A 14,087-nucleotide genomic window follows, 5' to 3' on the forward strand; every position below is an offset into this window, starting at 1 on the left:
CGGCCAAGATCTCACACTCCTATCAAGCTCGAGGTAAGCTCAATGGTCAATCCAGTGCGCTCCTCCAGGAATCTTGCAATCACAGTCAGATCTGAAAGAAGGCTCTCTTGTGAACTAAATTAGGACACTGGAATATCGGCGGAATAACCCGGCCACGGTCTAACATAGCTGGGTGAACTATACCAGGATATGAGTGTATAAAAGCAAGTTTCCAACCTCACAATCACAGTTGTTGGGCTACTTCCAATAAACAGCAAGCCAATATAACTAAAAAGACCCCTATTGTATTCTTTTTCATTCATTGGAATCAATCTAGCGTGTGGCCGCAAGAATGAGGGCCTTCACGTATCTGCCGTTGCTCGGCAGTCTGCTCTTCGCCGCCGTCAACTCCGAAGACACGTCAGACATATCTCGCAGAAATGAAAAGTTGCAACAATTCTACAACCATCAGGCTAAAGACGGTACTTGTGTCAAGTACTTCGACCCAAAAGTCCCGAACGACGGTTTGACGCCTTGCAGGACATATTGCAAGGCGAAGGGGCAGCCAGAGGAGAAGGTCGGTGTAAGTGTCCCTCAAGGATCCCAGAAAATATTTGTGCTTGGGGATCTCGCTAATTACAATGGCACAAAACAGTGTCATTCTGGTCCTACCCCCACAGGCAAAGGACCGTGGTACACAGACACCGACGGCTACGAGTGGTACCCGGGCAAATGCTTCTGCGCCGAGGAGATCGACCCAATTGCCGAGGCGTTCGCCATCCCCATCATTGAGAGCCTGGCAAAGCTCGACAACGTCATATGCGGCGTCTTTCTCCAGGCCGTCGTTGAGAGCATCAACATCGGATTCGCCCTCGTTCCCGGTGCTGGCCAAGCCGCCACGGCGGCGCGGTTGGCGACGAAAGCGGCTGTTGAGGGCGCCAAGTCGTTCGCGGAGAACTCGATGAACCCGACCGACTTCTTCGACGGGTGGATCAAGAAGGGCTGTGGCATCGACAAGATCGAGCTTGACTACGACGGAACCTTCAACTCGCTAGTAAACGCACCCGACTCGGTCGGAACTAGCACCGGGTGCAAACGTAAGAAGAAGGGCGACTGCAAAAAGCTTGACCGGAAACCGGACCCGACAACGAAGAAGGAAGATACTCCGGCGACTACTAAGAAGGAAGATGCCCCGAAGACTACGAAGAAAGAAGGCGCCCCGATCACGACGAGTAATGCCGGCCCGACCACGACCGCTGGGTCAGACAGAGGCCTTTCGAATAGCGATAAGTCGCAGGCCACATTGTCCAGTACCAGTAGTGTGAGCCCCAGCGAGACTCCGGTCACCTGTCAGTCGTGCCGCTCGTCGAAGGTAAAAAACGCAGCGCGGGACGCCAGATGGGGCTCCATGTTTGTGCCGCGCGCGGCCGGCGACTCTTGCATCCTAGACAGCTCTAAAGGCGAGGACAGCTGCGCCGCCTCAGGCCTCGATACCCGGGATGGACTCTTGTCGGAGAGGTCCTTGACTAAGGATGACCCGAAGTTAACGCTTGCCGGGAAAACGTTCTGGATCGACTGTGGGAGGCACAAGCCGTGCGCGGATGCGAGGAAAGACAGCAATATTGACAAGTACTACTACATCGAGGGCGATTCCAAGTGCGGCGGAGATCTGAAGATCGGGGGGACTAGAGATGTCGCGGGCTTGGAATTCCAGAGTATGGTCTCTCTCACGTCTTTTCGTTTGTTGGTGAACGGAGTATAGGGGCTGTGTCGGGATATTCAACTGTTCAATGGTAGAGCCGATCCATGGTCACGTGATTTACCATCACGTGACTCACCTTAGCGGCTCACTTACACTACCACAAATATCTGCAGCAATAACTTCTTCTTCTTTTTTAATCTATCTTAATAAGTAACTAGTAGTTAATTAAACTATTACTACTTTATAATTATAATCCCTATAATACTAACACTAATTAGTAGTTAACTTTATAGTTACTACTACTATAGATTAGTAAGGATTATTAGAAGAGACTATAGTACTTTACTTACTATAGCAGCTTAAATTAAAGTATTAAAGTGCTACCTAGCCTAAAGATTATTAGTACTTAGGATCTTATAATACCTAGTAAATAACCTTTTAAGCCCTATATCTACTATATAATAACTACTATTACTACTATTAACTTTATTACTTTTAAAGAAGTCCCTTCTTTTATATACTACTTACTTACTAATAACCTTTATAGTATTTAGTATAATTATCTTCTTTTTATACCTAAGTTTCTTTAAGTTCTTTTTCCTTTTATTTTTTAACCTTTTTTTCTTCTAATTATTAAGATTTTTATCCTACTAAGTTTTTATCTTATTATAGTAGTAATAGCCTATATAAGATTATAAGTAAACAGACTCCTATAAGTTCTTATCTAAATAAGATCTTACTAGTAGGACTAGCTATAAAGCAGTTAAGTAAGAACTACTTAAGTAATCTACTTTTAATATAGTATTTATAAGTAAACAGCTTCTACTAATCTTACTTTTATACACTTCTAATATTACGTTATTAGCTAGGCGTAGCCTATAGTAATTATAACTTCTTCCCTTAACTAGATTAGTAGCTAAGTGTTACCCTTAGTAAGTGCACCTCCTTTTATTCTTTAAGTAAGGTAAAGAAGGTAGAGGTTACTTATATTACCTTAATTTACTTACTTTTTTTCTTATCCTTTAAAATACCTATTAATAACTACACTATCCTCTTTACTTTCTCTTCTTCTTTAAGTAAAGTATAGTTATTAGTAACTAATATAACTTTTACTTAACTTTACTATCCTAATTAATCTAAAAAGACTACTTATTATTTACCCTTAAGTAAGGTATATAACCTTAACTCCTTACCTTTTTTCCTTTAAAGTCTTTAACTATAGTATCCTGCTTACTAAAAAGTAAGGTCTGCATACGTCTCTTTTTAAAGATAGCGTGCGTCTCCTTTTGTTCTTTAAGTAAGATCTAGCGTAAGGCCTCCCTAGAGCTATCTCTTTATGTTACTAAAGCGTAAGGCCTCCTTAGAGCTATCTCTTTACGTTACTAAAGCGTAAGGCCTCCCTAGAGCTATCTACTACTATCTATTTATCTATTATTTTATCTCTTTATTTACCTTATCTTTTACCTATACCTCCTTATATTATATTATTTATCTACTTATCTTATTATTATCTATACTAATAGTAGTAATTCCTCTAACATACAGATTTACCTCTAACCCTATAGGTAAGAAGTAAGTGCCTATATTTAGGAGGTTAGTAAGGCTAACAGAGGGTAATAATAGTAAAGGAAGGACTAGGTAAAAGGTAAAGTAAACTATAGGCACTAGCTAGAGTAAAAAAGTATATCTATCTATAAGATATTAAGGATCTATATCTTATCCTAGAGCGTAGCTAGCCCTTTATTATTATATAACTATAAGGTATAACTAATTTAGCTAATATTCCTAACAGCCTTACCTAAGTTAAGTAATATAACGCCTTAAGCACTATTATTATACTCTAAATAATATAATATAGCTTTATATAGCTATATAGTTAATAGCTATAAAGATATACTACTAAAGACTTTAAAGAATAGTTACTTAATACCTTTAAAAGTACTACTTATAAAACTATTATTAAATTTAGAGACTACCTAATATATAGGGGTATATAAGTATTAATAGTAAAGTTACTAACTATTACTAAATAAATCTACTATACCTTTAAGGCTAATAATCTAAAGGTGTAGACGCTTAAGGATATTAAAGAAAGGAAGAAAAAGAGTAAGGATTTTTACTTAAAGATTAATAAACCTAACTTTATATAAGATATTATAGACCTACTACTAAAAATAATATTAACATAAGATTAACTAGGCCCCTCTTATATTATTACCCCCTTAGTATAAGTTACTTACGTCTAGAAAAGTTAATAAAGGCCTATTAATTTAGCCTTATTATATAATAACCTAAATTTTATTCTTTTACTATTTAAGTAAATAAGTAATACTCTTTTTTACCTATTAGTTATACTAGTTACTACTACCTTACTTATAACTTACTAGCTTACTAACTTTATTAAATTATACCTTAATAAGATAAAGTATAGTAAAAAGGTATATAAGTTACTTAAATTAAAGCTTATAATCTTTTATAACTACTATATAAAGGCTAAGATTTAGTAAGAGCACTTTATAAGCGCCTTCTTTATTATACTTAAAGGTAAAGCTATAAAGTACTATACTAACTATCTTTATAACTAGACTAACTTTATTACTATAGTTATATAGATAAGGGGTAATTTTAAGAATAAAGAGACCTTTTAGGCCTACCTTACTAAGCTATAAAGGACTAATTTAATAAGGACTATTCTAGATAATCTAAATAAAAGTAGGGCTAAATACCTAAAGTTACTTATTAAAAAGGTAACTACCCTTATAAGAATAGTTATAAGGATTAGCACCCTATCTAACATAGCCCTTTATAACTAATTACTTAACTCCTGCTATAAAGTAGAGAAATACTCTCTTACCCTCTTTAATCTATTATCTACGTTTACTAGTGTGTATAGCTAGCTCTAATTAGTAATTAGTAACGTAATATAATTTAAATAACCTATATGTTAATACCTAACTAAAGAAGTAAATAATTAATACTAAACTAACTATACCTATAACAGCTAGTAAAGTTACTAGTAATTTAGCTAATATAACTACAGCTATAGTAACTTTACACTATAGCGCCCTTTTAATAGCAATCTATAGTAATAAGTACCTCCTTTACCCTTATTATTATTTATAAAGAAGTACTACGTATATAGTAAGCCTAACTATTAGTTAATAAGGCACTTAAAGGACAAAAAGTAATAAGCCTACTATAAGTATAAAGAGTAGTATCTAATAGACTTTTTACCTAAAGCCTTTAACTACTTTATAACTAACTTTAAGGAATATAAGCTATTTACTTTAAATAAAAAAGGTAACTATATAAAAAGTAATAAAGATAAAGAATTAGGCACTATATTTTATATATTAATAACGTTCTTTAACTTATCTACTATTAATAGGCCTGCTCTCTTTTTATTACTATATAACTAATCTATAACCTATTTTCTTATAAAAGATAACTCCTTACGTAAGAATCTATATAATAATAAGCTACCTAACGCAGACGTCTTTACCCTTAATAAGTAATATTTATTTATCTTATTCTATAGTATTATACCTAACTTTAGCGTAACTAAATATTTAATAGCTAAATATAAGTAGTATCTTACCTTTTACTACTAAATAAAAGGAAATCTAGCTATAAATAAGTTATAGGTAAGTAAAGTAAAAATCTACTTTAGTAGTAGTAACTACTTTAAATTATAAGGGGTAATTAACATACTAACCCCCTTTAGTATACTAACCTTTTATATAATACTATTAAATACCTTATTTCTACTTTACCTTATAAATATAGATTAGTATAGTATTAAATTTAATAACCTTACTAATAAGCTAATCTAAGGTAACACTATTATACCTACTGTCTGTAAATAAGGCTATATATAGATACTACTTAATTAATATAAGTAAAGTATTACCTACTACTATCTTATAAATAATAAGTTATAGTAAATTTATTATTACTTTAGCTACCTATTAGTCTAAAGGCTCTATTATATCCTCTAATAATCTAGTAATAAAGTTAAGATTACAGCCTTAAAGAAATTAACTAAGGTCTACTACTACTACTAGATAAATATAAAGGCGCTTAGTTACTTTAAATTTACTTTACGTAATAATAAATATAACTTTAACTATAAAATTATTATTAATATTATCTACCTTAATAGTAACTACCTAACCTTATATATAATTAATACTATAATATCTTTCTAAGTAGCCTATTTACTTAAAAACATTACTATAGAGTATATATAGGAGGCACTTTAGATATACTAAATTAATATCTACCTTAGCCTACCTAACTAGATTATTACTAATACTAGCCTAAACTTTTACACTAGTAAATTTAAGTAGTTAGTAAGGTTACTTTATATTAATATTAAAGAAATACTAATTAAAGCCTATAATAGTATTAGTAAGGTTAAAAGATACTATATACCCCTCTAACGCGCGTATAATATCCTCTATAATAAAGGCTAAGCACCTAAGGTTACCCTTTAGCTAGCTATTAAAGTAATTAATAATATAGCCAGCCTAAATAGCCTAGTACTTACACTACTAGTCTTTAGCGCCTACCTATAAATCTCTAACTTATTACTACCTTTACTAACCTTACTTAAAAAAGCTAAAGCAGTAAGAAAAGTAATAGAGGCTATTTACTAGATCTATATAAAAAAGTAAGTTAATAAGGTAGTAACTATATATAATAGCCTAGATACTACTATAATAATAGCCCTTCTGCTTTAATTTATAGTTTACATCTAGTATAAGAAAAAGGGCTAGTAAGGCCCCTTTTACCTTATTACTAGTAATAGGACTACTTATACTATTAACCTCCCTTAAGGCCTATAAACTTTTTATTTAACTATTATTAAACTATACCTTAAAGATACCTATAATAAGTAATAATAGCTACTCTTTAAGGTAGGTAGGTAAAGTAATAAGGAGAATAATAATAATAATATAGTAACCCTATTACCTACTAATATCTTTATGCCTACTAAAGAAATATATAATAGTATTACTATTACTATACACCTATAGCTAAAGTAAAAAGCTAGCTACCTATAGAGGTATATTAATTTCTTTAATAAAACTAGCTTTACTATTAGGCCTACTACCTTCTTTACTACTATAAGTATAGTATATATCTTAATAAAGGAAAAAGCTAACTAATTATTATTAATTAAGCTATAGAAAAAAGGTATTATTACTACCTTAGGGAAGCCTTTTAAGTAAGTAACTACTACTAAGATTAAAAGGCTTATTACCTATAAGGTATTTTACTTTATTTAATATAATAAGAATAAGCACGCTAAAGTATAAATATTTAAATTATAAATTATTAATAAGGTAAAAGGCTAGAATAAAAAACTATATAAGAAATCCTACCTTATTATCTAAGGATATACTAATAATAGTAAAAAAGTAATTCTTACCTAGTTACTTATAATCTAGTAAGCTAGCTAGCGCCTTATTTTTACCTTTACCTTATCCCTTATCTATAATAATAATAATTTCTTACTTTAGTTATATAATATTACTTAGGTATATATATAGTTAACTACCTTATTAAATTATATAATTCTTATACGCTTTCTATTATAAATATAAGACCTCTATCTAAAGGGCACTATTATATAAGTAGTAAAGCTATTATATAGTATTATAGAGGTAGGTACTTACTAGTAGGTAACATATAGTTACTACTATAAAGAAAAGCTTTAGATAAAGACTTTAACCTTTAATTTATGCCTACTAATTACTAATATAGAGAGCCTAGACTTTAGGATTATTAGTATATAGACTAATAATACTATTACCTTTTTAAATAAATCCTTTTCTACTTATAAGGCTAATAAGCTTACTAAGGCTATATTTACTACTAAGGAGAAGTAAATCCTTACTATTAATAACTTACTTACTTTTAATAGTAGTATAGTATCTCTAACTACTAAGGGAAAGCTTTTTCTTTAGTAAAAAGGCTAGGGTAAAAGACTTAAACCTATTAATAAAGAATCTCTATAAGCACTTAAGTAGTACGTTAAGTAATAGGCCTATAGTGTATATATTATATTAGTCTACTAGCCTAAAGCGTACTTTAACTACTTTATTATAGTATAACACTAATTACCTAACGTAAATAAAATTAAGGCACTTAACTATTATATTATATAGTAAATAAATAACCTTAACTATAGTCTATTATTTTACTTACTTAACCTTAAATTTATAAAGCTTTTTATCTTTATAAATAGATTATTTATAAATAATAAAGACTTTACTTTATAGCTAGGATTTATTATTATTCTTACTAATAAGGCACCTATAAGTACTACTATAGGTAATAGATTTACTATAACTAGTAATATTATTTACTTTAGCTTAATAAAGTATAAGTAAGTTACCTAAAGTATACTAGCCTTTAAGATCTATAGTATAGTTACTAGTACTAATATTACTTATACACTTAGTATAACTATTATAATAATTACTAACTGCCTTAAGCTACTATATATACTAATAATTCTCTATACTAACTTATACTTACTCTATAAGTACCTTATTAAGCTTAAGACTATAAAAAAGAAAAAGCTTATAATTAATATTATAGCCTTCTAGTAGTTATATAAGTAATATAAGGTCTATAAGGTATAATAAATATAAGGTAATAATAATCCTACTAATAGATTTACTAAATTATTACCTAACAAGGCGCTAGAATAACTAGTTAGAAACAGGATAGTTTAGATTAGTATAAAGGGATAAGTTTCTTAAGCTACGTAACAGATCACATAGACAAAAAGTATTAAATACTTTTAGGCTTTTAATTTTTATTACGTTTTTAAGCTTTTCAGCTGCTAGGCAGTATCTAGGCTATTTGTAGCGATTTTCCTTCACTTTAGAAAGTTACCAGTGTCAGGATATTCAACTGTTCAATAGTAGAGCCAATCCATAGTCACGTGATTTACTATCACATGACTCACCTTAGCAGCTCACTTACACCACCACAAATATCCGCAGCAACAACTTCTTCTTCTTTTTCAATCCATCTCAACAAGCAACTAGTAGTCAATCAAACTATTACTGCTTTACAATCGCGATCCCTGTGATACCAACAGGCTGACTTTTGAGCTTAGATGATCACGTGTACGAGAAGCAGACGCTGGCCAAGTTCTTTGCTTGGCTCGGAGACGGAGGCACGGTTCCCGGCACTTCAACGAAGCCGCAGGCTTCCTGGGTCGCGGATGTTCTCCTGGATCAGGCGAGCCCCAAGGTCTTCAGACTACAACCATCATCCACAAGGCCCCTCGGGATTCCCGCGGGAGGCGCGCCGCTTGACGATATCATGGCTTATGCCATCGCACGCTCCGATCCCATCAATGATCGACCGGGACAGGGGGGAATGCCGATTGACAGGACAACCAAGAACTTTGCTCTCGTCGAGAAAGAAGTCAACGAGTGCAAGGGGACATTTTTCGGTGAAGGCACCCCGAATGGCCTGACAACTATTGATCTGAGCGGCGCAAACAGGAACAGAGCATGGATTAGAAACGTAAGCGATGTCTCTTTCGCGAAAACAGAAATGAAAGATTGCTAACTCCCCGTGCTCGTAAAGCAAGCCGCCGTTTTCCAATACCTCAGATACACCCATCGCCCTCCCAGCACCAAGGAGAACGTCTGGGACAAGTGGATGCGCGTCTCCAACTGGATGGACCTGGTACTGGACGAGTTCGACCGAAACTATCCATGGGGGACGCACCCCGATGAGCCGAGGCGCTCCGGAGCCAACCCGTCGCTGCGGTCCTTCTACGCCTACTGGATCGACACGTACCTGGGTGGCATCGAGAGCAACGCGAAGGGCTGGGCACGCAGAGCCCAAGTGGAGTTCAGGCAACGGTACGGGAAAGAGAACGGCCAAGCCGCGACAAACTGGCTGAATGACGCTTTCCGCGCCAATGGGTTTGCGGACCAGGCGAGGATGGAGTTCCCCCGGCCCGCGGGGGCCGCGTCGGTGTTCGGGGCCTACGGGAACCCCGCCATGACTTTGGACAGGGACGGCACCGCGGTCAACCTTGGGGCGCCGGCGCCGCTGTGATATAGGTAAACGAGATTTGCCAGAGAGGCGTGTCGTTTTGGCATTGGGCGGCGTCGTTTAGTTTTGATCTTTGGTTTTTCTTTTCGGTTTCCGGCTTTGTATTCGGTCTGGGTGTTTGGCAATGGGCGGGTCTTTGCATTGGAGCGAGCAGGATGATTCTTTAGAGGTATTGTACAGTCTCGTCAAGCTGTCGCCAGTAACGAGCTAATCGGATGTAAGCTCCCCTAGTTATGCCTTTCAACAAGGTAACCCACGATGATCTGTTCTTTTTTCCTTTTTTATATATATATATTGGAGCAGGGCGGGGCAATCAGCCTGAAGTGAGATAGCGCATGAGCTGATCGGAAGATCTTCACCTCTGATCAAGAGCGAAGATATAAGCCAGCGACAATAGATTTAGAGATAGACATGCACATTTACACATTTATTCTTGGACCTACCTTTACCTGATTGAACTAAGACCCTTCTATAATCTACTACCAAACGTAATGACACAAGATGATCGGGAGTATTTACTCGTCTGATCAGGCGTGCAATTGTGGCCAATCGGGACACTTGGACCTTGTGATCAAGACCAAGTTATGGACCGATTGACGCAATATGTACACCGATCAGCAAGGAATCTTGTGTTGCTTTTGATGGTTGAGGTGTTCTGTATAGCCACCGCACCGCAAAAGTCCTATCATGCCCTACGCACTTGCAATATCATAGAGAATAACTATTACCCCTCCTATTCATTATTACTGCTTCGACCTAGGCTACTACCCCCGTGAAATTGACGCTGTCTTTTGTTTTGTGAAGAATAATACGCAGTTCTTGGTTGAATTTGGTATCCCTATCCCTCATTTCGCTCTTGTTGCTCGAGTTGCTGGATGACAAACCCGCCTAGGCCTCTCGTCGCCACTTCTCCAGGTCGTGGTATATTGTACCGTCTCCAACGTACGAGTCGTAGAACCACGCGATCGAGCTAGTGAAGTCCTGCAGCCTGTCGCCCAGATCCTTGCCTGAGAATCGCACAACTTCGTAGTCAGGTCCGCCGGGGCTATCGGCCGCAGCCTGGGGTTTCATGCTGAAAAAAACGGCAAGAAAAGTGCCGTCCTTGTCATCCGTCTCAGAGGGGCTCGCCTCTCCGGCGTCGGGATTTTCGATGACGACGATGCGGTGCTCCCACACGTCGTCGAAGGTCGGGGGGATGAAGAAGTCGGGCGCCCCGGAGGCGTTTCGGGCGGCGACCTCGGCGCGATGGTGTGCCGCGCACAGCGCCACGCGCTCGGCCTCGGGCGTACCGGCGGGGAGCGGGAGGCCGTGAACCTCAACGCGGTTAGATGCCCCACGCCTGTCACGGGCCTGACGCGTAGACTCCTCGACTTTAATTGCTGTAGCTCTGACGTGCTCGTGGTCGCTGGCTGCGGGTGTGGTGTCGTAGAGCTGGATGGACCACTTGGGTCGGTTGGATGCGTCCGGAGGCGTCTGAGTGTCCGGGTCCATTTCCGTCATCTCCCAGGCCGCGAAGCAGGGCATGCCGTCGTGGCTCGGGGCCTTTTCCACAACGGTACGGGGATACACTCTTCTTCCCATGGTGCTTTGTCAAAATTGCTTGCTGGTCTGGTGATATGAGGTGGTGATTGAGAAAAGAGGGATACCGCTCCGCTGAGGACAAATGCTTGGGGAACGGGAAATGGCACTATGTAAGCTGACTAAACTTTGAAGTGTTGACTGTCCTTTGGTTGGATCGGGTTGCATCGGATTGACTCAGCTTACAATTACGCTTAAGGCAACGACCCAAGAAAGTGTGGTTAGGATCGCGAGGGAAAAGTGTTGTCCGGCCGAGTAAGTTGGAACGAAAGTTGAGAGTCATAGCAACGACACTGTATGACAGGGTAGAGCTACATCTTGAAGGGGGAGGCGGTCGCCGCTATCGGGAGAGACAAGGCTCTTGAATAAGCTTGTAGCAATGACTGAATTATAACATGTCAATTCGCCATAAGCTTTTAAAGCCTAACCCTAGTTTTTCAATAACTCATGGCTTTCTCAAGCATATTAATCATCTCTTTGCGGGTAATTGGCGGTCATCCTGCTTCTTGACTTTACAACGCCCTCCTATGGCCGATTTTAATGTTGACATGAACACTAAGCTATTTCGTGGAAGAACACCAATATAAACGGAGCCATACATGTTGTTATTTGTGAGCTGGATTTCAGGTGGAACAATTCAAGTCTAATGCTCTCTTCTCTCTAATCTATTTTACTCATATACGCGTTCAAACCCAAGAAGCCAAATAATTAATTCTTAAATGATCCAAGACAAGTTGCACTAAAGCGCACTACCATGGACATCCTCATACCTCGCTTCATTCGGATGACACCGCAAACTTGCTCAGCGACCTCAGCCTGGCGCCGTAGAAGTAGAGCAGCCAGATCCCAATGATACCGATCGTGCTTAGCCCACCCAACAAGCTCGTGCCGCGCGCAACGCCCATGTTGAGGTACATCGGCCGCGCGAACAGGATGCTAGCGAACGCAAACGCCGAGCGGAAAAAGTCGTTGCCCGCAAATAGACTGGCGGCGTACTGGGGGTAAGAGAGCGGGACGTAGACGAAGATGCACTGCATAACGATGAAGACAGTAGCGCCGTACACGGTGATGCCAATGGTCGGGGCGATCCAGTGGATCGCCGGGGACGCCGTCCAAGCGAAGATGAAGAGCCCGATGGTAGGGCCGAAGGATGCCGGGAGGGCGGGCACGAGGCGGTTCTCCTGGGCCGGGAAGCCGTATTTCTTGATGCGCGGGATCATGTAGAAGGCCAGGTACGAGATGTACATGCCCACGCCAATGAGACAGGCGACGAGGATGCAAAGGAAGACGAGGCCGACTTGGCCGATGCTCATGCCGTAGTAGACCGGGTAGACCAGGGGGAACACCTCGAAGAAGGAGTAGTAGATGCCGTAGATGATGGCGGTGTATACCTGCACGAAGAGGATAGCGGGGTCCTTGATCGTGATCTCAAGCGGCTTGATCAATGCGTCGATGACGACGGCCGATGTTTTAAGATTGCGCTGGTCGATTTCGGACTGCGACATGAAGCGGTTGCTGCCTGTCAGCTTCCGGAGGCGCTCGGCACGGCGGAGGAGAATGTTGGGTGTCGAGGTCTCTGGGAGGAAGAGGAACATGACGAGGAAGACGGGCGCCGATGCCCAAAGAACCTCCCAAAGTGACCAGCGCCATCCCATGGCGGGAACAGAGAACCCGGACAAGACCGGAGAGATTGCGGGCCCGCAGTAGGCAGCAGAGACCCAGGCAATCAGAGCATAAGGAAGATTCAGCAAGCTATACATGTCTCCAAGGGATGCGGCACCCGATGCAAGGCAAGGGGATCCGAATAGGCCTTGCAGGAAGCGAAGGACCATCAATCCGGGGTAATTGTCAACCAATGGAGCCGGGATGGAAACGATGACGAAAAGGAGCATGGTGACAATGTAGATGGGATTCCGGCCGATGCGGGGAATCTCGGAGAGAGGAGAAAACAGCAACGGACCGATGCCGTAGCCCAGGACGAAAAGGGCCAGGCCCAACGAGGCTTCGGTCATGTCAACGCCGAATTCGTGGATGACACCCTCGATGGAAGGCATGTAGATGGCCGAGGACATGTAGACGACGAACGTGTAGATGCATATGATGACGGTGATGAGGCCACGCTTCGCGTTGGACCAGTTCTGTGGGTTATCGACGTCGTCGCTAAAGTACCAATCCACCAGGATGGCCCCATCCTTGGTCTTCTTTGGAACGATGGGTATGCTTTGCATCTTCTGGATCTCATGAATCTCATCGATTTCGAGCCGGTCCTGCGTGTAAGAAACCGACTCTTGTCTGCTCCGCGTCCGCTGGAGGGAGACCCCGTACGGGGACGCATCCTCGACCTCCTTCCGGGACAGCGTTTTTTCCTCGTTGATGCGGGTCGACTGGGAGGATCTTGGCGACGCCAGATCTGCGTCCTCGACCGCCAAGCCCTCCTTTTCCGAGTTAAGGACGTCAAGCCATGGCTGCGGGAGTTGGAAATCGGGCCTCTCCTCGGGGTATTGGAGGAACTTGTTGCGAGTGACAAAACGGATCAGTTGGCCTACCGGGGCCTCTCGAATTATCTGCGCCATGGGGATGGCGGACGATGGTGTGGCTTAGGGAACCGGTCTTGGGAGCTTCGAATTTGTATAGAGTCTGGTGTAGTGTAGGTAAAGTCTGTTTGAGCGTCTGATATGTGTGTCTCAAGACACCCATAGCCTTGCGGTATAGGATATGATGGTTGAGAAATAACTTG

The 14,087-nt window shown here is 39.9% G+C and overlaps 4 protein-coding genes across 4 annotated transcripts; 2 read left to right on the forward strand and 2 right to left on the reverse strand.

Annotated features, from left to right (window-relative positions):
* Positions 1-331: 331 nt before the first annotated feature.
* GLRG_06153 (uncharacterized protein) lies at positions 332-1,741 on the forward strand (the record flags this gene model as incomplete). The annotated part of the gene is made up of 2 exons (XM_008096838.1): positions 332-562; positions 635-1,741. The coding sequence occupies 2 exons, from the start codon at positions 332-334 to the stop codon at positions 1,739-1,741; spliced, it is 1,338 nt and encodes a 445-aa protein (XP_008095029.1).
* Positions 1,742-9,025: 7,284 nt separating this feature from the next.
* Positions 9,026-9,775, forward strand: GLRG_06154 (uncharacterized protein; the record flags this gene model as incomplete). Its single annotated transcript, XM_008096839.1, has 2 exons — positions 9,026-9,232; positions 9,296-9,775. The coding sequence occupies 2 exons, from the start codon at positions 9,026-9,028 to the stop codon at positions 9,773-9,775; spliced, it is 687 nt and encodes a 228-aa protein (XP_008095030.1).
* Positions 9,776-10,660: 885 nt separating this feature from the next.
* GLRG_06155 (uncharacterized protein) lies at positions 10,661-11,353 on the reverse strand (the record flags this gene model as incomplete). The annotated part of the gene is made up of 1 exon (XM_008096840.1): positions 10,661-11,353. The coding sequence occupies one exon, from the start codon at positions 11,351-11,353 to the stop codon at positions 10,661-10,663; it is 693 nt and encodes a 230-aa protein (XP_008095031.1).
* A 773-nt stretch (positions 11,354-12,126) lies between these two features.
* GLRG_06156 (major facilitator superfamily transporter) lies at positions 12,127-13,923 on the reverse strand (the record flags this gene model as incomplete). The annotated part of the gene is made up of 1 exon (XM_008096841.1): positions 12,127-13,923. One exon carries the CDS (start codon positions 13,921-13,923, stop codon positions 12,127-12,129), a length of 1,797 nt encoding a protein of 598 aa, XP_008095032.1.
* Between the last annotated feature and the right edge of the window lie 164 nt (positions 13,924-14,087).

Source organism: Colletotrichum graminicola (assembly GCF_000149035.1).
Source record: "Colletotrichum graminicola M1.001 genomic scaffold supercont1.22, whole genome shotgun sequence".
NCBI classification, from domain to species: domain Eukaryota; kingdom Fungi; phylum Ascomycota; class Sordariomycetes; order Glomerellales; family Glomerellaceae; genus Colletotrichum; species Colletotrichum graminicola.